Below are 23,569 nucleotides of genomic sequence, written 5' to 3'. Positions count from 1 at the left end.
TAAGATAAACACATAAATATCAAAAGCCTTCCCTATCTTAGAGACTTTGAAGGGTTTCTTCAAGTTTTGTTTTCAAATATTCCTTGGATTTAGGAATATTCATCCACATTGCCATGTTTTTCCCATATACCATCACTGCCAAGGCAGAAATGGTAAAAATCTATTGAGTTATTTTCCCATTTCTCCTCTCCATGTGCAGAATAAATAGTGGTTTTTGTTACAATTTTTCAATTGACAAAGAAAAACACAGGTCACAAAGAATTTATTAAGACATAACAAGAAAAATTAGTATGTGTGAACTGCTCCCCCCAAAACTTACAAATGTCACAAAATATTCAGTTTCACACTATAAACATGGCTGAGAAAGGAGAAACATACAGAGACCTCTTTTTGAATAATTTTTTCTTAAGCTTTATTACTAAAACCTTGTCAATTCTATTATCCTCACTTCAAGCCATAATGATACTGAGATCTCAATTTTCAGCAGAATGAGTGAAGGCATATAAACCACCTTAAAGAGGATGAGCAGCAGCATATCAGGAAACTGTCAAACAAGCAATTAGAACGAACAAGAAAGTACTAACTGATAGCAGAATAAATCCCTATCCATTAAAGTTCTAAAATTTAAAAAGGTCATTAAAAATAAGTTCTCATCATATTTATATTTTGCATTTTTAAAAGAAAAAATAATTCGTCAAGTTTATTTGATGCATATTCTGTGAGATTTTTTAAAAAGAACTTTATAAATAACCTTGTAGATGCTTTTATGTAAATAAATTAAAACAATTCCAAACTGAATTCCAAATAGAACTGAGAGAAGTTGACTACACAACTTAACACTGCAGCACTGCCCAGAAAAGCAATGCTACAAAAACAACATCACAAAAACTAAGCACTGAGACTATCCCACGCCCCCTGGCAACTACTGCAAAGTGAAATGAACAGGAGCAGAACATATGAAACTGCACCCCCCCCCCCCAAAAAAAGGCACGACAGGGATCAACACCAATTAGTTTCAGCTGCTACTAATTTTCAACTACTATAAATTATCTGTGGAAATAGCTCCAACTTTATATACGAAATGGAGAGTGGGGTTTAGGAGAGGTGAAGACTAACATCCACGGAAAACCAATTCTTCAAATAAATATAAATTTATTTTACATTTTTGCTCTATATGTAAATGTCAGTGCATATTGCAATACAAATTAATACTGATAACTTACTAAAATTTTGCGTACTTACACAAAAGTTAAAATAGCATCCACCTGTTGGATTTTAGTATTAATTTACAGATATGAAAATTAGAAATTTAGATATGCATATGCACATCTTAAAATACGCAAGTAATGCTCACCAATAATTACAGAACCAGTAAATCATGTATTTGATAAAACTGGATTCTACCAGATCCACACAGGAAGATTATTTGAAAGTGTAACTATTACAGACAAAAAGTGATACATAATTACAGTTTCTTGTTGAATCTGTCATGTTATAATCCAAATATTCATTAAGAATTTATAAGTTATTTGAAAACCTAGATTATGTTCACAAAACTACCCAAAATATTCTTTTAGGTACGCAAGCTACTAATTTCAAACATTACAGAACTAGACCCTGCTGGCCAGCACCAGACAAATCGCACTGCATAAGCATTTGGATTTACAACAAAAGTACCACAGACTTTGAAAACCTGAGGTGAGATGGTCTTTTTCAAACTTTTAAAATTATTTATTTGAAAAAACCCTACAGATTCCATGCGCCCGTAATTTTCAGCACAGTTCAATTTATCTAAAAATCTCGCAATGAACTTGAAGACACCAAGCTCCGCCAATAAGATGCTATCAGTATCGTTCAAGTAATATCGACTCTGAAAAAATTTTTCTAGCCACGTGAATTACCTTAATCTATTTAGAAACAGTACCTGACACCAGACCCTTTCTTTCATTACACCTTTCTAGTTACTGACACAGTTTCCAAAAGTAACCATCTAGGGAATGTGAAGATAAAGTGGCACTTCTCAACTCCAAGGACCTGAACTGTTAAATCACCACTACCGGGGAAAAAGGTAGGATCAAATACAACCCAAAGTCTGACACCCTCTTCCCTCCTCGGTCTGAAAAGCGAAAAGAGGAGTCTCCAAATCTAAGAGCACATTCCTGCATCCTTCCACCGCATACAAACGCGAAGACCACGAAAGGGGTCCTAAGTCCACATCAAATGGTAGTGGCCACACTAAGACTTTTGTCTTATCCTCTTTTAACTTATCCTCTTACAAAAAATCGCCACAATCAGTGTGAAGGCAAGAAATAAGGCCTAAGCACACGGAGCGACTGCACAGTAAAGGGTCAAATGCTACAGGACTTAAACGGGGCTAGAGGACAACCCGAGGCCTCCAAACTCCGCGTCCGCCAAACGCCTTTCCCGCGACACCCACGCCAAATTACAGAACACTTACCTCCTCCACGAACTCCCTTCGCAAGCGCAGTTCCGAGGCACCACCGCCGCCGCCGCTCCGAGGAGCGGGGAGGCGAATCTCGTCCCCGCGCCTGACCCCGGGAAGACGGCGACAAAGAGAAGGAGCGCGCGCGGGTCCCGGGCACCCGCCCGAGGCTTGCGAGGAGGCCCCGGGAAGACTGAGAAGCGGAACCCGCCCGTAGCTTCGCCAGGGTCAAGCGAGACCTGGACGCAGGAAGAAAAAGAACTGAGACTGGAGAGTGAAAACAACCAAAACGCTACTAGGCCGCTAGCAGGACCGTCCCAAAATGCCGCCGGAAGTGAAGCGCTTACCCTGTTCCTCTGTAGAGCAAGGCAGCTTCCGGCCGCCAGATTAGTCGTCAGCGCGCAGGCACCGCCCCCTCGTGGACACGCCCCACCTCCCACCCTCCACCCTGGCGTAACCTAGACGAGGAGGGCAGAAAAATGATCACATCTGTGCCTTGTGGGCTATTCCGGGAGACGAAACTCGGAGCCTGCAAGAGCCAACATTCCCAATTAAAAGTGAATTTAAAAGAGTCAGCGTTTGGTCCTTTTATTACGTTATTTCTTAAAATAAACGGCAGTTGTAAATGCGCAAAATGCCATATTTGTTGTGGAAAGTAACTTAATACAATCATTTATCGCTCAGCAATGTTTATTGACAGCAAATGTACAGATACAGGTTTCCTGTTTTTGACACCCCTCAGCTTTCTGGGCCATTGCGTATTATTTTAAAGCAAACGGAATGCACACTGTTGTGTTTTTAAAAGTGCAAGCAGAAATGTCTTGAAAATGAGAAGCAGAAATCCTTAATGTACTTCTGACTAGCTTCCTTTTGTTGGTTGGGGTCCAATGATCTGCGTAAAGCCAGTTGTTAAAATTGTTTGAGATGGCTAGTCAAATATGAATGAAAAAATCAATGCCTAACTGCTTATAAATAACAATAAAAAGTGAAAACTTGTCTGCCTTAATTTCAAGATAGCATTTATTTTGTTCTTTGACAAAACCAAGGATAGGAAAAATCTATCAAATCTATTGATAAAACAAAAAGCAGTACGATGATTTGGGCTTACTGGAATCAACAAATTAAAATGTGGGAGCAGAGTGAGAAAAAAAGGACATTAAACATTCATGAGGACATGTGAAGCTATTTTAGACACAGCAGTGAGAGCTTCTTTACAAGTGGGTTTAATGTAACGCTCTGGCAGCAAGAATCCATATTTGCCTGTGTCTCGAAGTTCAATTGTAAATGAGTATTTGATGCCCAAGTCATGGATCCAATCATCTGCACCTCCTGGAGCAAGGTCTACAAGAAGAAAAAAGAAACTAGTTTTTGAAATAACATGTTTTAAGTTAAGTAACAAAATAAGATTTTTTTTCCTAAAAATGAAAGTGACTTTGCTTTTCCTTAATTATTAAGCAATCTAAGTCTCCGGTAGAAAATGGAGATTGAAGGTTAAGGAAGAAAATAAAAACCAATCTATAACCCTACCAAGGAATGATGACCACCGTTTATGTTTTAGTGCTTTCTTTTTTTCAGGGCATGCATTCACATAATTTTTTCCTACATAAGTAAGATCATTCTGTACATGCTATGTACACACAAGCCTATATATAGTAATAAATTTTTATGTATTGAGTTCAAATTTACATTATAATTTTTACTGATCCCTTAGAATTGCAATGGTAAGCTGGATAGAGTTGATTTCAGTATTTGTTTATGTGTGTATTTATTTATTTAGAGATCTTTAGTTTTCTCCAGTTAATACAAATAACTTTACAATGAATATCCTTGTTTATGCATAATTGCTTCTTTTGTTTCACTAGAATATTCTTTCCTAAGAGTAGATTTGCTAGTCTAAGGGGTGTACTTTTTACAATTATGATACATTTTGCCAAATAGACTTCAAAAGGATTGATCCAATTTATACTTCTCTAACCAGTTGTGAATATGCCCTCTTCCCCCTCATATACTACCTATGGAAATTATGAATATTTGGCACCTTTATGAACAAAAAAATATTCAATTGTCTTTGTGTTTCTTTGATTACCAGCGAGTGAACATTTTGTTCAATATATTATTGTTTATATATTGGATCACTTATCTGGTCATTTTGCTACCAGATTTACTTTATAAAATATTTATAAAAACATTAATGTTATTAGCCCTGTGTAAATTGTAGCTACTGACAAGTAACTTGCCAAGTTTTCCAACCCCATTAATTAGATACTCTAACATTCTCAACTGATTTGAAATACCCCTCTATGAGAGCCTAGATCAGACACATATATGTATGTGTGTGTGTGTATATATATATGTGTATTTATGTATATACATTATTTTTCTCACTCAAACACAGGGTAAGTTTCTTCTTTTGTCTTCTTTTATGCATATCAGTAAAATTTTGTGTTTATATACAGATCATATGAATTTGTTGTGTATACACATATATACATTTAGAAACTGACTATATGTTTAGATGTGTGCATGTGTACACATGTATATGTAGGGGGGACAATGAATTTTTGTTTTCTATTTTATTTTCTATCTGATTATTTTTGGTATATAACTGTGATTATGTTTTAGGAAACAATAGTCAAAGAGATATGGGAACCAAGAAAGCTCTGAATTGTGAAAGTAATTTGTGGGGTTCCTCTATAACAGATTGAGGACCTAGGTTAGCAAAGACAACAGTGGGCTGGCAACACGAAAAGACAGATATACGGCGTTGACTAATCTGATTCCAGTTTGACCTCAGACAATTTGGGGTGATTGGAGAGGAAGAGTAACATTCCAGACTTTCTACAAATAGGGCATCTGGTATTCAAGCAATTTATTGAAAATATGAATGTGACTATTTATCCTCCTGCAGACGATACCTGTTAAAGGAAACCCTAAGGTCTTTTCACCTGCCATTCCTGTTTCTGACCCACCCTCCCCCACCCCAACTTTGCTGACAGTCACTTATCAGGTAACTCTCCCAGAAATGCCACCTACAGGGACCTTCCTAAGCAATTTGGACTCAGAAGGCTGCCTCTCCTGTAGTCATTCTCAAACCTATGAAGCCATTTTGTTTTCTTCACTTATCAATGGCATTTACTATATTTTTTTATTAAATAGTTTATCAGGGACTGGCAACCTTTTTCTGTAAATAACCAGTTTAATGAATATTTTAGGATTTGTGGGGCACATGGTCTTTATTACAACTCAACTCTGCTATCATGAAAACGATCAAAGACAACACACAAATGAATGGGTATGCCTGCACTTAAATAAACTTGTATTTATGGACACTGAAATTCAAATGTCATATAATTTTCACATGTCACAAAAGTTTATTCTTTTGTTGATTTTTTTCTAATCATTAAATAAAAATAGAAAAGCCAGTCTTAACTCACAGGCTATAACAAAAACAAGCAGAAGACTGAATTTGACCCAAAAGTCTCAGTTTGCTAACCTTATTATATGTTATATTTATGTTCCCCTTCTCATATCTCCTCCAGCTTCAAAAGTGTCAAATCATTGTCTCTCATCCCACGGTTTGGGCCAAAGTAGTCCCTCAACAAATATCTTCCAGTAGAAATTAATTTAAAATATTGTAAGGTTTGCCACATGCCAACTCTCAACAGTGTGATACACACAAAATACACTTTACTAGCATGTTATGGGCTGTACTCTGTACACAGCCTGGCACTAAAGAGCATCTAATGCAAATAGTGTTCCCCTACATTTGTAAGCTTCCAAGCTGCACTAATTGATGATGATAGCTGTGGTCATCTTACACATCTCTTGACACTTAGTGACCTTTCTGCTTCACTAAACTAATGTGATGCTAATTCTGTAATCCCTATGGCAAAGAGTACCATTTCTTAAATGTCATTTTGACCTTTGGGAGGAACATACATTTATTAATATAGCCTTGTTTAGCACTATCATAACTATTATACTTCCACTTCCATTTCTGGTTATTATAATCCAATTATTTCACATGGGACTCTGCTACAATATTGCATTTAGAAAAGTTAAATCCACACAGAAAAACCAAACATAGATTTCTTTAGTAACTCACAGTTCTGCAGTATCTTAAGAAATACTTACAAAAAGATTCTGAACCACTACCATGTTTGTACAGGACATTTTTACTAGTAAGTGCGATAGCTTGAGCCACTTCTCTGGCCAACAGCGACTGAAATAAAGAGAACATAGAATTTCAGTTAATGTGCAGCTTCGAAACAGCACAGGTAGAAGTTTCTAAAACAGTCATGCATTAATTAAGTCAAACTCTATGAAGAAATACATAGTAGAAAGGTGGTTGCAGGGTGGAGGGGGAAAGGTGGGGGAATAAGGAGTTGTCAGTCAAAGGTTTCAAACTTGTACCTACAAGATGAATAACTTCTGGGAATCTACATACAGCATGGCAACCTAGTAAACAATACATGGTGTCATATACTTAAAAATTGCTAAGAAAGGGTCCTTCCCGGTGACGCAGCATGTTGAGCGCAGCTCTGAGAGGCTGTCCTCAGCCTCCATGATGCCAGTTCAATTCCCGGCCGGCCAGGGAGATTCCCACATGGTGCAGCAGACCTCTCCTGCCTCGCCCACTGCTCCCCTCTGCAGTGTATTTCAGTCCTTCTGCCTGTTCTGCAACCTGCCCAGTCTCTGGTGGATTCTCTCACCTTCCCATGCCTCTGGCCAGTGCTTGTATAAATAAATAAATCTTTAAAAAGAAAATTGCTAGGAAAGTAAGTCAAATATTATCACAAAAGAAAAAGATTACAATTTTGTGAGGTGATGGATATGTTAACTAACCTTACTATGGTAATCATCTCAATCCATACATGTATCAAATCACGTTGTATGCCTCATATTTACACAGTAATATATGTATTATCTCAATAAAGTTGTAAAGATTTGTAGATATGAAAAATCTAGATTTGCCCAAAATCTAGATTAAGAAGAATAAATCAACTTAAAAAAATGTTTACTTACAGAAATCACAATTGCATGGGCTTTAAATATAAAGTGTTCTAATACACTAAAAATTGTATTTAATTTGAAGAAAAAATAATTCTCATGCTTTTTTAGGAATTCATTCATTTTGTAAAATGCACTATAACTAATTCTCAGAGGCATGCAACTTGGGGTTATACCATTCCTGACAAAATTATCAACAAAATTTAAATCCAACTTCTCTAAACATACAATATGTATACCTAACAAATATATGATGTCCTTCTCGTTTTCTCACAAACTTTTTTTCTTATATCAAATATCTAGTAACTCCAAAAGTTTCATCAAATAAATATTATGACTTAGTATGAAACAGAACAGGATAATACTAAGTTCCCTGCTCTACTGCATTTGGCTGTGGCTTACTCATATTTTTCTGAAGTCAGAATTAACATCATGATATTCACTGCCATCCTCAAATTACCCAGAGGAGTATCAGTGTAGGGTAAGTGAAAAAGTATCAGGCTTTTCCACCCTCCTACCATTAGCATTAATGATGAACCCCTGAAGTCCTACTTGCATGCCTGATGGTGGACACCTGGAGTAGGGTGTGTGCATGCATAGGTGGGCATACCTGGGCTGAGACTGGGCTTTTAAGAGTGGTGTCACAGGAACAGAACCAGGAGAATGAGAGCAGAACCAGCAGAGCAGCAAAGGAGAAGCAGAGACCGCGAGAAAACACCAGAAAGCCCAGAAAGAGTGAAGATTCACGGGGGGCTGGGAGGCCTGCCAGCCTCGCCCACCAACCACCCCCCATCCTTGTAAAAAGCTCAAAAAAAACCTGAAAAGACACCAAGGGTTCCAGGACTCTCCTTTACCCATCTGCTCGGATCATAGAGATCTTGTACTGTGCCTTCCTGGCACTAGAATCAGTAAATATTGTGTTGTGCCATTCCTTCACTCAAAGACAAATTTTAGTAGGCCCCATTGTTTACAGAATAAAATGCAAATTTATTCTGAAACTCAAACAAGCTGACCTCATTTACTTTCTGATGGTGTCATCCTTCACATTTACACCCTCACAGACTCCTGAAGATACATCCTGCGGGAAACACCACCTCCTTAGTTTGAAATGTCCTCCTTTCTCCATCTGCCTAGAGAAATCCTATCTTTCAAGGTCCAGCTAAAATTCTATGTTTCTTGACATCAACAGTACTTTGTCATTCCTTTTCTTTTACTGTATGCCTCTCCTTAATCCAACACAGACTTCTCAAGCACAAGAACTTTATCACCTCACTTAATCAGTGTTTCTTTCTGAATAAATTAATGAGGCCATTTAAATTCACGAGTCAGTTCTACCATCTGTGTCACTTACCAGTTTCCACACCTCTGCATACAGCTATTGGTAACACCTGCTAGTGTCTGAATTCCCTAGCCATACAGTCATGTTCTCTTAAAGGGCAGGGACCTAACTGTTTCTTTCAATGTCTATAGAACATAGCGTTTTACAAATATAACTTTCAAGAAATACTTGTGAAAACAGCAATCCACAAATAAGACAAAATCTCACTAATGCTATTTCCAAATGATGATAAATATCCTATCATTTCTTTAAAGATAATACCAATAACACAGAAACATCAATTCCAAAAAGCACCTGCACCCCTATGTTTATAGCAGCACTATTTACAATAGCTAAGCTTTGGAAACAACCCAAATGCCCAAAAATAGATGACTGGATCAAGAAGATGTGGTACTGTAGGGTAAGGAAAAATGTCAGGCTTTTCTGGCCTCCCACCATCAGGATAGATGATGGATCCTTGTGGTCCTGAATGCATGCCTGATGGTGGGCACCTGGAGTAGGGTGAGGGCATAGGTAGATGGGATACACCTGGGCAAAGACTGGGCTTTTAAGGTCGGCGTCACAGGGATGCCAGCAGAAGCCAAGAAGCTGAGAACGAACAGAAGCTAAGAGAGAAGCAGAGAACGCCCGAGAGCCCAGATAGAGTGAAGACTTGCTGGGGGCTGGGAGGCCTACCAGCCTCCCGGCCCCCCAGCACCCCTGCCTGCTGTGTACCTGGTAATCCCAATAAAAGACCTGAAAAAAACCACTGAGGACTCTGACTCCTCCTTTACCCGGTCTGCTGGATCCTAGAAAACCTGCACTGTGTCCATTCCTGCCCCTACAGGTACATATACACAATGGAATATTACTCAGCATTCAAAATAGATAAACACATGCAATTTGCAGCAACATGGATGGAGCTGGAAGGGATCATGCTCAGCTAAATAAGCCAGAAAGAAAAAGAAAAATACCGGATGGTCTCACTCATAGCAGGAATCTAGAAAACTTAAATAAGGGACCAGGAAAAAGAATAACTATAAGAAAGAAAAAATCAAAATCAACAAACAACTATGAACCAGAGACACTCTATGGGGGGTGGAGGCGGGGAAAGGAGGGATTGGGATCAAAATAAGGGGGTTGTAATTGTGTGGGGAATATAAAAATAAAATTTAAATAAATAAAAATATTATGCTGATTTGGAAAATAAATAAATAAAGATAATACCAATAAAAGAGATTTCCTTAAAATTTTTCCTTTGAAAAATAATCCAGTCAAAAAATGGGCAGAAGAGCTAAAAAGAAACTTCTCTGAAGAGGAAATGCAAATGGCCAACAGACATATGAAAAAATGTTCAACATCACTTGTCATCAGGGAAATGCAAATCAAAACTACCATGAGATACCATCTCACACCAGTGAGAATGGCACATATTAAAAAAACTAGCAACAACAAATGTTGGCGAGGGTGTGGAGAAAAAGGAACTCTTCTGCACTGTTGGTGGGAGTGCAAACTGGTCCAACCACTATGGAGAGCTGTGTGGAGATTTCTGGACATACTAAACATAGAGCTTCCATATGATCCAGCAATTCCACTCCTAGGTATTTACCCAAAGGACACAGAAACATCAATTTCAAAGAGCACCTGCACCCCTATGTTTATAGCAGCACTGTTTACAATAGCTAAGCTTTGGAAACAACCCAAATGCCCAAAAATAGATGACTGGATCAAGAAGATGTGGTACATATATACCATGGAATATTACTCAGCATTCAAAAAAGATAAACACATGCAATTTGCAGCAACATGGATGGCGCTGGAAGGGATCATGCTCAGCGAAATAAGCCAAAAAGAAAAAGAAAAATACCGGATGGTCTCACTCATAGCAGGAATCTAGAAAACTTAAATAAGGGACCAGGAAAATGAATATAAGAAAGTGAAAATCAAAATCAACAAAAAACTATGAACCAGAGACACTTTTTGGGGGGTGGGGGGCGGGAGGGGAAGGATTGGGGTCAGAATGGGGCGTTTGCAATTGTATGGGGGAATATAAAAATAAAATTTAATATTAAAAAAAAATTTTCCTTTGAGTAAATAATAAATCACAAGTATCAGCATATTTTTGTTCTAAATGAGCTCTTTTCAGAAAATGCAAATAACCATATATTTTTTATCAGAAATCACTAGCCCCTGATGTGGCTATAGTTTATTCTATGAAGTGAGTCAGAACAAAAATGTATGAAGCTAAGCGCTACATAATGATCAGATTTTGGACCATCATTGGACTATTGCCATAATACTTTCATTGTCTGAAAAGCATCTGGGATCAGGATTTGGCTGATCCTAACCACAATCCATCAAGCACTCTGCATCCTTTGCCATCAGACCAAACATAGAACATCTGGGACCAAAATGCGGTAGGGGGTGGGGGGAGTAGCAGACTGTGTGTCATTACAATAAAAAATATAAATAAAGAGAGCTCCTCCCCCAGTGCTAAAACTGGAGGAGCTTTTAAAAGGACCAAACACCTTGGGATTGAGGAAGTCAGTGTATAATAATCCCCAATGCAAATATCAAAGAGATAAGTGTTATCTGGGACTGGATCCGTGGTGAGGTGTTATAGAATGCTAGTGACCACAAAGCAGATGCACAATTCCAGAGATTCTTGACCTTGTCTTTATATATGGCTTCATATATAAATCAGGTCCAGTTGGAAAACTTCCCTTCTCACTTTCAAGAAGTTTGTCTGACATTTTCTCAGGAAGCCTATCTGCTGGACTGAAGTTAATGTTTTCAGGGGAAGGCCCCATTCTTTACATTTCCTCAGTGAACCCTGTCCCAGGAAGACTCTATATAGCATTTGCTAAAGGCATAATGCCTCTATCCATTTGTCCTCTAGGGCACAATATTTCCCCCCCACAGTTTTTCATTCTTGAATTCAGAAAATAAGTAAGCAGCACTTACCAGTTCCTCGTGGTCTTTGCTTCTGACTCTACTATAAGAATATGGAAATAATATATGCTGGGAGTATGAATGCATACTGATGTAAGCTTTAACACGGTTGACATTCCTTCTTAAGAAATCAGCCACTGCCTTCACTTCTGGTTCCGACTCAGGGTAAAGTCCACAGTAAACTTCTGAGCACGGAAAACTTGATGCACCTTTCTCTGTAGTGAAATTTGATAGAACAGAATTATGTGAGGATGCACAATAGTAATTTGTGGAAATGCACCTTGGCAATATACTTTCTTACCATCTATTGTGTAAATGGATTGGAAAGAACGCTGTAAAGAAGCTTTTTTTGGTTTCTTTTGAAGCCAAATATTTACATACTCACACAGCACACTAATAGTTGTTGCCTAGGGGCAGCCATCTTACAAAGTGAAAAGGTGGGTGAGAGAGTCCCTGAGATGCCAGCCCTGCCACCAAGCCTGTGCCCATGTCAGAAAAATTAAGCCCATTTTTCTTAATCCATTATAAATTTGTTTTTTATGATATTTCTGTTTTAAAAATTACTAGTTATTATAGCCCATAAAAGAGAAATCTCATTTGGGAACTCAGAATATGCAAATCAGCCATCAGCGCTCCTTCTAACTTGCCAAAGTGATTTAGTATATAAAATGGGATGGTGATACTTGATGCCAGTATAATGTTTATTCATGCCTTTGGGTGATTATAGTTTACATCACTTTGGATGGTGGCCCCACTCCCAACATTCTTCTTTCTGCCCTAAATTCACAGGGGTGGAGCCCCAGGGAGACCCCTTTGACCAAAAGATTATTTCCTCCTGGACCTCATTGATTAACCCTGAATTGGGATCTTGTGTTATCAGTTATTCAGCTAACATGAATCTCTCCACCAATAAGTTAAAATAGAGACTAATATTGCAGTCTCAATCCAAACCACTCTCAGACAAAGAGATTAGCAATGGTAACGCCACCAGATGACAGCCATAGGGCCTAGGCTGTATGTTGGGAACTCCGCTAACATTTACAATCAATATCTCATTTTATCCTCCCAACAACCCTATGAAGCAAATATTGTTATTTTAAGAGATGCAAATTGGACACTGGTGGTGACACCCATTCTTTATCATAAGAGGCTAATGGCATATTGTTAAGCACCCAACCACTTGATTCCAGTCTTGGCTTTGCTATTTAACAGTTATATGGCCTTGGATAAATTTTGTAGGCTTATCTGTATCTCAATTTCCTTATCTGTTAAATGGAAAAATTATATGTAAAATGAGGATTTAATGAGGATTCAATGAGCTAGTGCATATAAAGTATTTTACACAGTACAAGGCATATACTAAGTGTTCAGTAACTGTTTCTCATTGTCTTTGCAGTCATCATCATCATCATGTGCATTGAGACTCCAACAAAGCCATGTGCATCGCAGAGATGAGATAGGATGAGACCAACTGAGCCCCCAACACTGCTCCCTGCCCAATTCAATCTATTTTTGAGATTCAACTGCATCCCTGCCATTGAGATTCATGGGCTACTCCATTATCCTTACAGAGCTTCTCTGTGTTACTTAAGCTTGCTTTCTTCATTTTATTTGCAACAGAAACAGTCTTACTGTTTGAAAGGTTGTGCTAAACAGCTAAGGTCTTTCTATGTATTTTATTTGTGCTCATATTAAAATAATGCGATAGGACAACCCAGTTTATTTTGTCCCCTTTGAATACTGCTCTTTTCCCCTGAATATAATTCTAGAGAATAGAGATTTCAACTGGGGGTAAAGATAAGGAAGAGTATGAAAGAGTTGAAAGGAAAGGTGGTACCCTAATATATATCCTCACACCAGAGATATGCAATAGAATTATAATGTGTGTCACATATTTAGGTTTTTGAACAATTGCTTTAAAATAGAAACGAGTAAAACTTATATATATAACTTCACCCAACTTGTACAAAGTATTATCATTTCAAATATCATCAATATAAAAATTACTGAGATATTATTGAGTGGCTAATGAGTTTTTCATACTAAATTCTTCAAAAATTTTTTAAATAAAATTTTATTAATTTGCCATTTATTATATAAATTTCAGAGGGCATCTTCAAAACTTGATAAGTGTATATATATATATATAAATATATATCTCACCACAAACTCTACCAAAGTTCTAGGGCCATGTACATTGTCAAAATGACCACCTCTTTGGGCCTCCCTGGAGGCGCAGGCGGTTGAGTGCAGTGCTGTGAAGCTGACTGCAGCCTCTGCAGTGCCGGTTCAATCCCCGCAGGCCTCGGAGCAACTCACATGGCAAGCAGACCTCTCCTATCTTGCCTGCTGCTCCCCTCAGCAGTGTATTTCGTTAATCTGCCTGTTCTGTTCCCTGCTCTGTCTCTGGTGAATCCTCTCATCTTCCTGCGCATCTGGCCTATACCCCAGCTCTTCTATTAAAAAAAAAAAAATGACCACCTCTCCCCTCACCACCTTCTCTTTTCCCTCTTGTAACCATTGTATTTTCTTAGTCAATGAGATTAAATCCTCAAAATCTTGTGTGTTATTTTACACTCAGGCAAGCCTCTTCCTTCCAAAAAGAAAGAGACACAAACCAGGGATATGTGCACATAGACAAGAAGCCACAAGAGAAGCCTTAGGAGAAATCTACCCTGTCGACACCTTAATCTTAGACTTCCAGCCTCCAGAACTACAAGGAATAAATCTTTCTTGTTTAAGCTTCCCAGTCTTTGGGATTTTGTTTTTGGCAACCCTAGCAGCCTAAGAAGCCCCATTCCCATCTCTAATACTAACACACACACAATATTGATACAGAGAAAAGGGAAAAGGAACAAGTAGGCTGGTTACAACATCTTCTGTTAGCAAGTAATATATAAAAATATATTCTAGTTGTAGGGACAAGAAAGAGATAAGATTTAATTCTTCATTCTCATTGACTTGTTTACAAAGTACCTACCCCAAAATAAGAGTTTCTAACAATTACCTTTTGTTGTATTTAGAACTTTCTTTTGCCTGTATGCTCGTTGCTTTTCTTTCTGTTTTTAACTCTTCCCATATGCAACAATACAGTATCAGGCCTAACAGGACTGCGGTATCTCTTAATGTCAATATTGGAATATATTTTGACACCTGGGCTATTCATTTTGGGTAGCACTGACTTCACCATGAAAAATGTTAAGTAAAATCAAGCACCAAAGAGCTTGAAGATTAAACAAGAAGTTATGAAAGGGAACTTGTTACTGAAGAGTGATTGTCAGACACAGAAGTACTTCGGTATATTTGGAATCGGTCAGCCTGGCTTTATCTCCCAGTTCTGACAATGACTAGCTCTGTACTCTTCACCGAGGGACTTAGCCTTTTAAAGTCTGGGTTTCTCCAATACATAGTACATGGATAATGAGACCCAGGAGATGAAATACATAAACTCCTTGGTGCCCTGTAACTGTCAGCTCCATTTAATCTGATATGTTTTATATTAACTGCTACCTCTCTGCCTTCCCACCCAGTTATCACAGCTAAGGAAGTTTTTGGGTCTTTGTGGGCACTTTCATTGGACGATCATAGGATGCCCCTTACAGAGAAACAGCCAAGTGGTTCCCTTGAGTCTGAGGCAGGATTCTCCTTCCTTTGTGTCTCTACTACATCTGAAGCTCTCTTAGAACCATTAAATTCACTCATGTCTCTATTTAATTTATAGCTCTGAGATCTATCCAAGTGGCAGCCATTACACAGGTAATAAATAATGGTTCCCATGAAGTTTCTAACACAGAAGGGGAAGGAGGTAAATACACTGTTGAGGTTTTCATATGTACTCTGAGATCATGATGAAATGTTTAAAGTCACACACATTCACTTCTTTTTTAAAAAAAGAAAAAAATAAGATCATTTAATCAGGGCAAAGGGGTGGGAAGAAAGTGTTTTTGTGGTTACAACAGATTTGCTTTCTTTTAGTTGTTACTGATCCATGTATACACACCTCCAAAAATGATGACTGTAGCTCACAGTTTTGTTTTGTTTTTTATTTATTTATTTATTTATTTTTATTTATTTATTTATTTTTTTAATAGAGGCATGTTATTTATTTATTTATTTGTTTGTTTGTTTATACATGCCCTGGGTACAGTCAGAAGCGCGGGAGGGTGAGAGAATTCACCAGAGCCAGAGCGGGGAGCAGAGCAGGCAGAAGGACCGAAGTACACTGCTGAGGGGAGCAGCGGGCGGCAGGAGAGGTCTGCGCGCCATGTGGGACCCTCCTCTGGTGGCTGCTCGCAACCCAGCGCTCAACCGCTGCGCCACCGGGGAGGCCCTCACAGTTTTGTTTTATAGATGTTTCTTAAATGTAGAACTGTGAAACATAATGGGGGGGGAGGGGTGAACTAGTACCCACCTCTCTGAGCACCTAAATTCACATTTATTGAATATCTTAACTCACTGAAATCAGGAATGAAAAATTCCCACTGTGCTAAACATAAGTTTACCTTTATGATATTTATGAAAGAATTTGTTAAAGTGAGAAGTGAATATAAAAGAAAATGTTTTCAAATACTATAAAGATTTACCTATTAAACCTGAAAATGAGAGGCACCCACCCAGTCTTGATCTTTGAAATTCCAATGATGAATGGTATTACTTACTAAAGTAGGAAATGTAGTTACTTTCGTTTTATTTTAGAAAAATAGAGTTTTAGACTATGAAAAATAGAAATTTAGAATTTGAAATTTAGAGTTTAGTATTTGAATTAGAAGGGACCTTAAAGAACTGGTTCAACTTCCATATTTCAAGTTGAGAAAAGGGCAGGGAGAAGGGGCTAAGGTGATTTGCTGACCCTAACCAGTATTTATAGCATTACATTTAGCTAAAAGGTTTAATATTTAAACTCTTTCCTAATTAGACAGTCCTCCCCTTTACTTAGTTTGAATTAATGGGTTTTTCTTTTACAAATATCACCTTCTTAATGATGAGACATTGCTAAATTGAAGTAAAAACCTACCACACCAGTGTTTGGAAGCAAAATTCCTGTTCAGGTCTGTTCCAATGCAGTTATTGTTTTCATGAGAAGAACGGTTTTTTCTCCACATTCGATTCTAAATAAACAAAATACAGATAAACCAAGTGTCCATTTGCTGTTCAAGGAAAGACAACCTTCAAAGTGCAAGTGGCCCCAATGTGTTTCTCTCTAACCCTGTTCCCTGTCTATCCAGGTGTCAGTCGTGGTCATTCTTGAACCAATCAAAACCATAATATATGATCTATACACCAAAAATTTCATTTGGTTTTGCTATGGTATTTATTCACCCTCCTTATTTGGTCTTGTTTCCTTTAAATTAATGTTATGCATTGTCACTTTGACTTCCTTCTAAGAAAAGCAAAATTACTTTGTGTTTCAACTCAAATTAAAATTTTGAATCATGAGCTTTTTTTAAGTTGAAATATATTTGACATGGGGTATTGCATTAATTTTAAGTGTCCCAACATGTTGAGTTGATACATATATATTTTGTGGCATTATTGCCACTGTAGGGATAGTTACCACTTCCCTTGTCCCATAATTATCATTCTTTTTTTTGTGGGAATAATTATGATCCACTCTCTTAGCACATTTGATGACTATAATGTAATATTGTGGAGTCATGAGTTTCAGTATTCTCTTCAAATTGAATTTAACAATCTCTAAAAACTGAAGGAGGTAGAGCAGTGCAGATGCCTTTAGCCTGATGGCTCCTTTGATTATGCTAATTCAACTCTGGTTTTTAAACATGAAGTAAATCTCCCATTGGATTGTGGGAGTAAACTAAGAGGTTTGATCATGTAAACAGTTGCACAGATTTCATTGAACTTCTGGGGTGGTTGGGGTGATGTAGCACCCTTTTAGCCTACACTCACCAACCTTCTGCCAAGCTTTGCAAACTTCCAACTCCTGGTCTGTGGTTTGGTATCAACAATTGCCTTGGAGTAAGCCACATAGAAAGTTAAAGTACAAAAGGACAGGTGGCGAATAGCAACAGCTAAAGGGGGGGCTAAATTCTACTGTGATTCAAATGAAGGAATAACTATTATAATATCCATGAATGTGACCATTTACTAAACACTAAATTTCTATTAGGTACTATGTTAGGTAATTCTCATCTCTGTATTCAAGATTTGCCCATGCCCACTTGCAAGATTTGATTCACAGTGTTCCTCTCACCTGAGATAACTTTTTCATCCATCTCCTTTGCCATTACCATCTCTAAATTACCTCCTGCATGAAATAATTTCTGATAACCCTATGTTTCCAATAGCTACAATTATTTTCATCTTCATTAGTATCTACATTTGCAATTCAAGTAGATTTTTCTGAATTTATATATGCTCAGCTATATTTTTATGTGTCCTTCATTAAATTAGAAAGAACTGTACCTCATATTGCTTGAGTAATTTTACATGAACCATGATGTTGATGGACTGGAAATGCCATTGATAATGGTTGCCAGTATAGATGAAATTGATCGGGATACTCATATTTATGCTCCTGTTGAGTATAGGTACTAAGTTAAGTACCTAGTAAAGAGGGTACTAAGGTTTGAATCCACATATGAGTTAGAAGGCAATTCTGTAAGAATGCAAGTTCTGTAAAACACCATTCTAAATCTTGCAATTCATGATTTTACACATCAAATGCTATTCAAACAATTCCTAGTAGGAATGACTGGATCTAGGAATTCTGTGCCAATGGTAACTAACATCATAAGAAGAGATACAATCAGACATTATGCACCTTTTGAAGGAAGGACACACTATCAAAATGAAATAGTCTTGCCAAAAAAATAAAACCTGAATCTGGATTAGCATCTGCAATCCAAATACCACGTTTTAGAAAATACACAGAAAAATGTCAAACTGCAACATGGCAACACAATGAGCAAATCCTGACAAAGGGAAACTCTTTTCTTCAATGAATAAAGTAGGGAGAAAAAAAGAATGGGAAGAGTCTCTATGAATTAAAATAGAATTGAGTCATAAAAACCAATCACAACATACAAGCTTTGCTTGTATTCTGAATCAAAGAAATAAAGTTAGGATACAATTGGAAATCTGATACCAATTGGACATTTTACAATGTAAGTAATTGTTCAATTTTAGGTATAATTATACTGTGTTTATTTTTCCTGAAAAAGAGCTCTTTTATAAATGTATATTTAGATGTGTATTGATGGAATGATATGGCACCAGAATTTTGCTTCAAAATAATCTGGGCAAGATAGAAATGATTGGGTACATAGATGAAAAAAATTGGCCATGAGTTGCTTATTGTTGCAGCTACATGATGGGTATATTAGAGTTCAAGATTTTTTCCACTTTTGAATATGTTTGAACTTTTCTATAATATAAATTTTTAAAGTTATTTTTCATTATAAAATCATTGTGCCAAGATCTAGAAGTCTATGAATAATTCAGTCTGTGCATGTTATATCCTCAAAAGGGGTCTCTTGTTTTCTTTGCCTTCACCTACCTTTTTCCATGTGTAGTCATAGCCATCCACATTAACTACTGGTATAACATAGAAATCCATGTGCCTCAGCAGATTGGTATATGTCTTATCTTTCCCATAGAATTGAGTTACCTACAAAATTAAACCAAATATGCTTAGTAATATCTCTTTGAAGTCCATTTAGTCTATTTATATTTTTTATTTTCTTTCTAAGATTTATTTTATTTATTTATGCATATAAGAATTGAGGTGCGGGAGGTGAGAGGATTCACCACAGAGTGGGGAGCAAAACAGATAGATCAACTGAAATACACTGCTGAGAGGAACGGCAGGTTAGACAGGAGAGGTCTGCTGCACCATGTTGCTTAGCTCCCTGACTGGAGTTTAAACTCAGGCTGCAGTGGCTGGTAATAGCTTGATAGTTTTGAGGCTTAACCCCCACACCACCAGGGAGACCCTATTTTTTATTTTCTTTTTTTTGAAAAAGTACTTTGACATGTTTAGATTTGCACATTTAACTTTCAGGAGAGTATTAATTCCTCAAAAAAGACTGAACTGGAGTACTATGTAGCCAAGAGTTAGCAAATGCCTTAGACATGGGATGAAAGGACTTCCCATTTAAAGGAGACAAAACTAGAACCAGAAATTTTCTAAAATTTCCTGTAAGGAACAAAAAGAATTATTTATTAAAGTCATAAAGCCCACTACAAAGATTTAAGAAACAAAAATCCTAGATAAGATCCAAATGCTTTTTCAATAATCTATATCAGTTTTGAGAAAGTGAGTAGTGAAAAAATGTTTTCAAACACTACAAGCATTTACCTATAAAAATTGAAAATAAGGGCCTCCCCGGTGGCGCAGCGGTTGAGCGCTGGGTTGCGAAGCTGCCTGCAGCCTCTGCAGCGCCGGTTCGATCCCCAGCTGCTCCCCGGCCACTGGAGGAGGGTCCCACATGGCACGCAGACCTCTCCTGCCGCCCGCTGCTCCCCTCAGCAGTGTACTTCGGTCCTTCTGCCTGCTCTGCTCCCCGCTCTGGTGAATTCTCTCACCCTCCCGCGCTTCTGACTGTACCCAGTGCATGTATAAACAAAATAAACAAAAAAATAAATAAAACATGCCTCTATAAAAAAAAATTGAAAATAAGACGCGCTGACTCAACTCTGGTCTTTGATATCTTAATGATGAGTGGTATTTGCTTAGTAAAGTAGGAAATGTAACAGTTACTTTTTATTACAATTAAGTAAGTTTCCTGCTCATTTTGCTTTAAAATAAGTGGTAGCTTTCCCTAGGTATTCACTATGTGCTTCCCAATAGGCATCATGAGACTATGGACTATCCAGCATGAAGGTCACACATTTCACACAATCCAAAGACATTTACATTCTGATAACCAAGGAATTCACCCCAAAATGAAGCAAACTTAGGGACAGAAGAACCACAAGACAAATTTCAATTGATTAAGTCATTATCTCCAACTAAGCTTTGACATAAAATTTCCACTTGTGCCAACATTGCTGTATTTTAGTTTGTAGATTAGCTTGTTGTTATTTGTTTCTTTAGTGAAAAGATTTAATTACTGACAAAGTTTTAATTCCACTTTAGCAATAGCTAAAACTACCATTTACTCTTTACATATTTAAAATATACTCATATGACCCTAGAACAATTATAAGTCATAACAAAATTATTTGCAATGACCACCACTTTGAAATATGAGAGAAAGGAAAGCACACATACAAGTTATTTATAAATCTACTACAGACATAAACGAAATCTTAATGAAAAGGGAGCAAATTTTATAGACTGAGAGAACAATCTTTTAAATAATTGAGAAAATTAAATACATTTTATGCTACAAATTTGTAAATTTATGTTGGATTAATTTTTCAGTATTAATACAGCATTCATAATCAGAAAAATACTAGATCCTATTTTCATTCAAAATAATGAAGCACTTATTTTCATTTCTACAATCTTTGCTGAATTATTTTTTAAAGATTTATTTATGTATGCACACAAGAGCTGGGGTACAGGCCAGAGGTGGGGGGGGGGTGAGAGAATTCACCAGAGACAGAGTGGGGAACAGAACAGGCGAATTGAATGAAATACATTGCTGAAGGGAGCAGTGGGCAAGTCAGGAGAGGTCTGCTGCGCCTTGTGGATTGCTCCTTGGCCACTAGGACCGGGGATCAAACTCGTGCTGCAGAGGCTGTGTATTGCTTCATAGTGCTGTGCGTAACCCTTGCGCCACCAGGAAGGCCTGCTTTGCTGAATTTTAATTGATGAGGAAGGGTAGTTTCTTTTAATTTTGATGCTTTTTAGTAAAAACCTATTCATCCTCTTTTTTTCTTTTGTGATTGTACTTTTGGTGTCATAAATCATTGCTTAATCTGAAGTCACAAAGATGTACTACATCTATGTTTTCTTCTCAGAATTTTATAATTTTAGATTTTGTATTGATATAAAATTCTGACTTACTCCCATCAATCTGTTGAAAGAAATGAAAATTTTAAGTTAACATTTTCGGCCAAGTTGAACATGTGCATGAATCTAGTAATTCTTTATTATTAAGTTTTGATCTGTATGCCCTGGGGCTCTCCAAGCATGCATTATTTAGTGAATTTTCACAACAATATTCTGTAAATGTGTTTACTGTTAGGGTTTTGTATCTAGTGAATGAATCACTCTTAATGAGGTAGTTGACTGCAGAAATTATGCCTGACACACAAAAGACAATAAATATTTTTCAGAGATTGATTTGCCAACAAGATAGGTAACATAGTGGAAATCACTTTCCTACTATAAGAGAACAGGAAGAAAGATGAGGATAGACGGTGCCAGGGCAGAGCGCCACAGCAAGTGAATGATTAGAGGGTGGGAGAAAAAGACTTGACTGATTCCTATCAGCTTGGTCTGTGACAGATGATTCCTCAGCTCTGTATCTCACTTGCCTGGGGATACAGTATAGCCTTGCCTTTATTATGGTCTTAAACAACAATCCCTACCAACAAATGAACTCAAAACCATTTGACAGAGAATAAGTTAGTATGTAAAGACATATAAGACACTATGAATGGAAGATCTGGAAATAAAACGTTATTCTCACTACCCTTAGAAATATAGCAAAGAGCTATAATTCCCAGTTTTACTACAATTTCTGTGTGATGTATAATTCAGAACTTCTTCATTGGTAATAAAGTATTTAGCCCATCAATAGGTAGTGTTGAGGCACTTTCTAGACCCTAAAGTTGCTTTTCAGCCTAAACCTGCCACATTCATTTATATTTCATATTAAACAAGGGGGTATTGATCACTGATTATGTGGACCAACCAATATACTGGGTTATCGAACAAAAAAAATACTTTAGGAAAGATCGTCAATATCAAAAAGCTAATAAAGATGTTAAGTTGGAAAGGAAAATAAAACAACTCAATGTGATAAGTATGATAATAAAATCAGGATATGTGAGATGACTCAAAAGAAGGTGATGAATTCTATGGAGTGTTTGGGGTTGGAACTTTTGAAGGGAGGCCAAAGGGTGGCAAATTCAGGATATGAACAAATAGGTGGTTTATGATATGACTCAGGCTGGTTAGTGAAGGAAGAGATTCCAGGAAAGGAGATGATAAATTGGAAGGAGGCATGTATATCTAGGGACTGGAAATCTACTGAAATTAAGCCACAGCAGTTATGAGGAGTAAGGGAAGTAGAAGGAAAGGAAATTCAGAAGTCAGATTGTTAAGTGGCTCCTCTGTCTTCCTAGTCTCATACATGGCCATACTCTGGATCTAAGTAAGGATCAGGGAGAGAATTACTTCTGAGATCCAGAGGAAGGCCATGGAAGAAATTCACTAAAATAAAATTGAGGTTAGGCTTAGCACTACAGAATTTAAGAGCTGAGAAGGTGATTTGTTAGATGGGTCTCACATATGGGATTTAATGATCTATTATCAACACATGATGAAGCTCTAGGAATCACAAAAGTATAGGGTTCAGGGAGATTCCAGTTGCTGAACACATGAAGGTCCTGGGAGACTGCTACACCCAGAGAGAGCATGGAGATAGCCCAATCCCCAGACCTTGTCCTGTGTATCTCTTCCCTCTGGTTGTTCATCTATACCCTTTACCTTAGCCTTTTATAATAAACTGGTATATAGTAAGTATGCTGTTGCTGAGTTCAGTGAACCACTCTAGCAAATTAATTAAAACTGAAGAAGGGGTCCTGGGAGGCTATGATTTATAACTAATTAGAAGTGCAGGTCACAATTGCTACTGGTAACTGAAGGGGAAGTGATGCAGTTATATGGGTCCGAGCTCCTTAGCATGTGGGATCTGAGACTATGTCAAGGT

General features: G+C 37.4%; 1 protein-coding gene across 1 annotated transcript in view; it reads right to left on the bottom strand.

Annotated features, from left to right (window-relative positions):
* Positions 1 to 3,599: 3,599 nt before the first annotated feature.
* Positions 3,600 to 23,569, bottom strand: part of CPB2 (carboxypeptidase B2) — a gene marked incomplete at both ends in the record, with an annotated part of 45,327 nt that continues 25,357 nt past the window's right edge. Inside the window, 5 exons of the mRNA XM_084235692.1 lie at positions 3,600 to 3,784; positions 6,578 to 6,665; positions 11,736 to 11,938; positions 16,738 to 16,831; positions 19,240 to 19,350. Of these exons, the coding sequence (XP_084091818.1) occupies positions 3,600 to 3,784; positions 6,578 to 6,665; positions 11,736 to 11,938; positions 16,738 to 16,831; positions 19,240 to 19,350 (681 nt within the window). The remainder of the gene's footprint in view (positions 3,785 to 6,577; positions 6,666 to 11,735; positions 11,939 to 16,737; positions 16,832 to 19,239; positions 19,351 to 23,569) is intronic.

Source organism: Talpa europaea (assembly GCF_964194135.1).
Source record: "Talpa europaea genome assembly, chromosome: 6".
Lineage (NCBI taxonomy): Eukaryota > Metazoa > Chordata > Mammalia > Eulipotyphla > Talpidae > Talpa > Talpa europaea.
The sequence above is the reverse complement of the archived record's forward strand: the minus strand, read 5'-3'. Positions and strand labels throughout refer to the sequence as shown.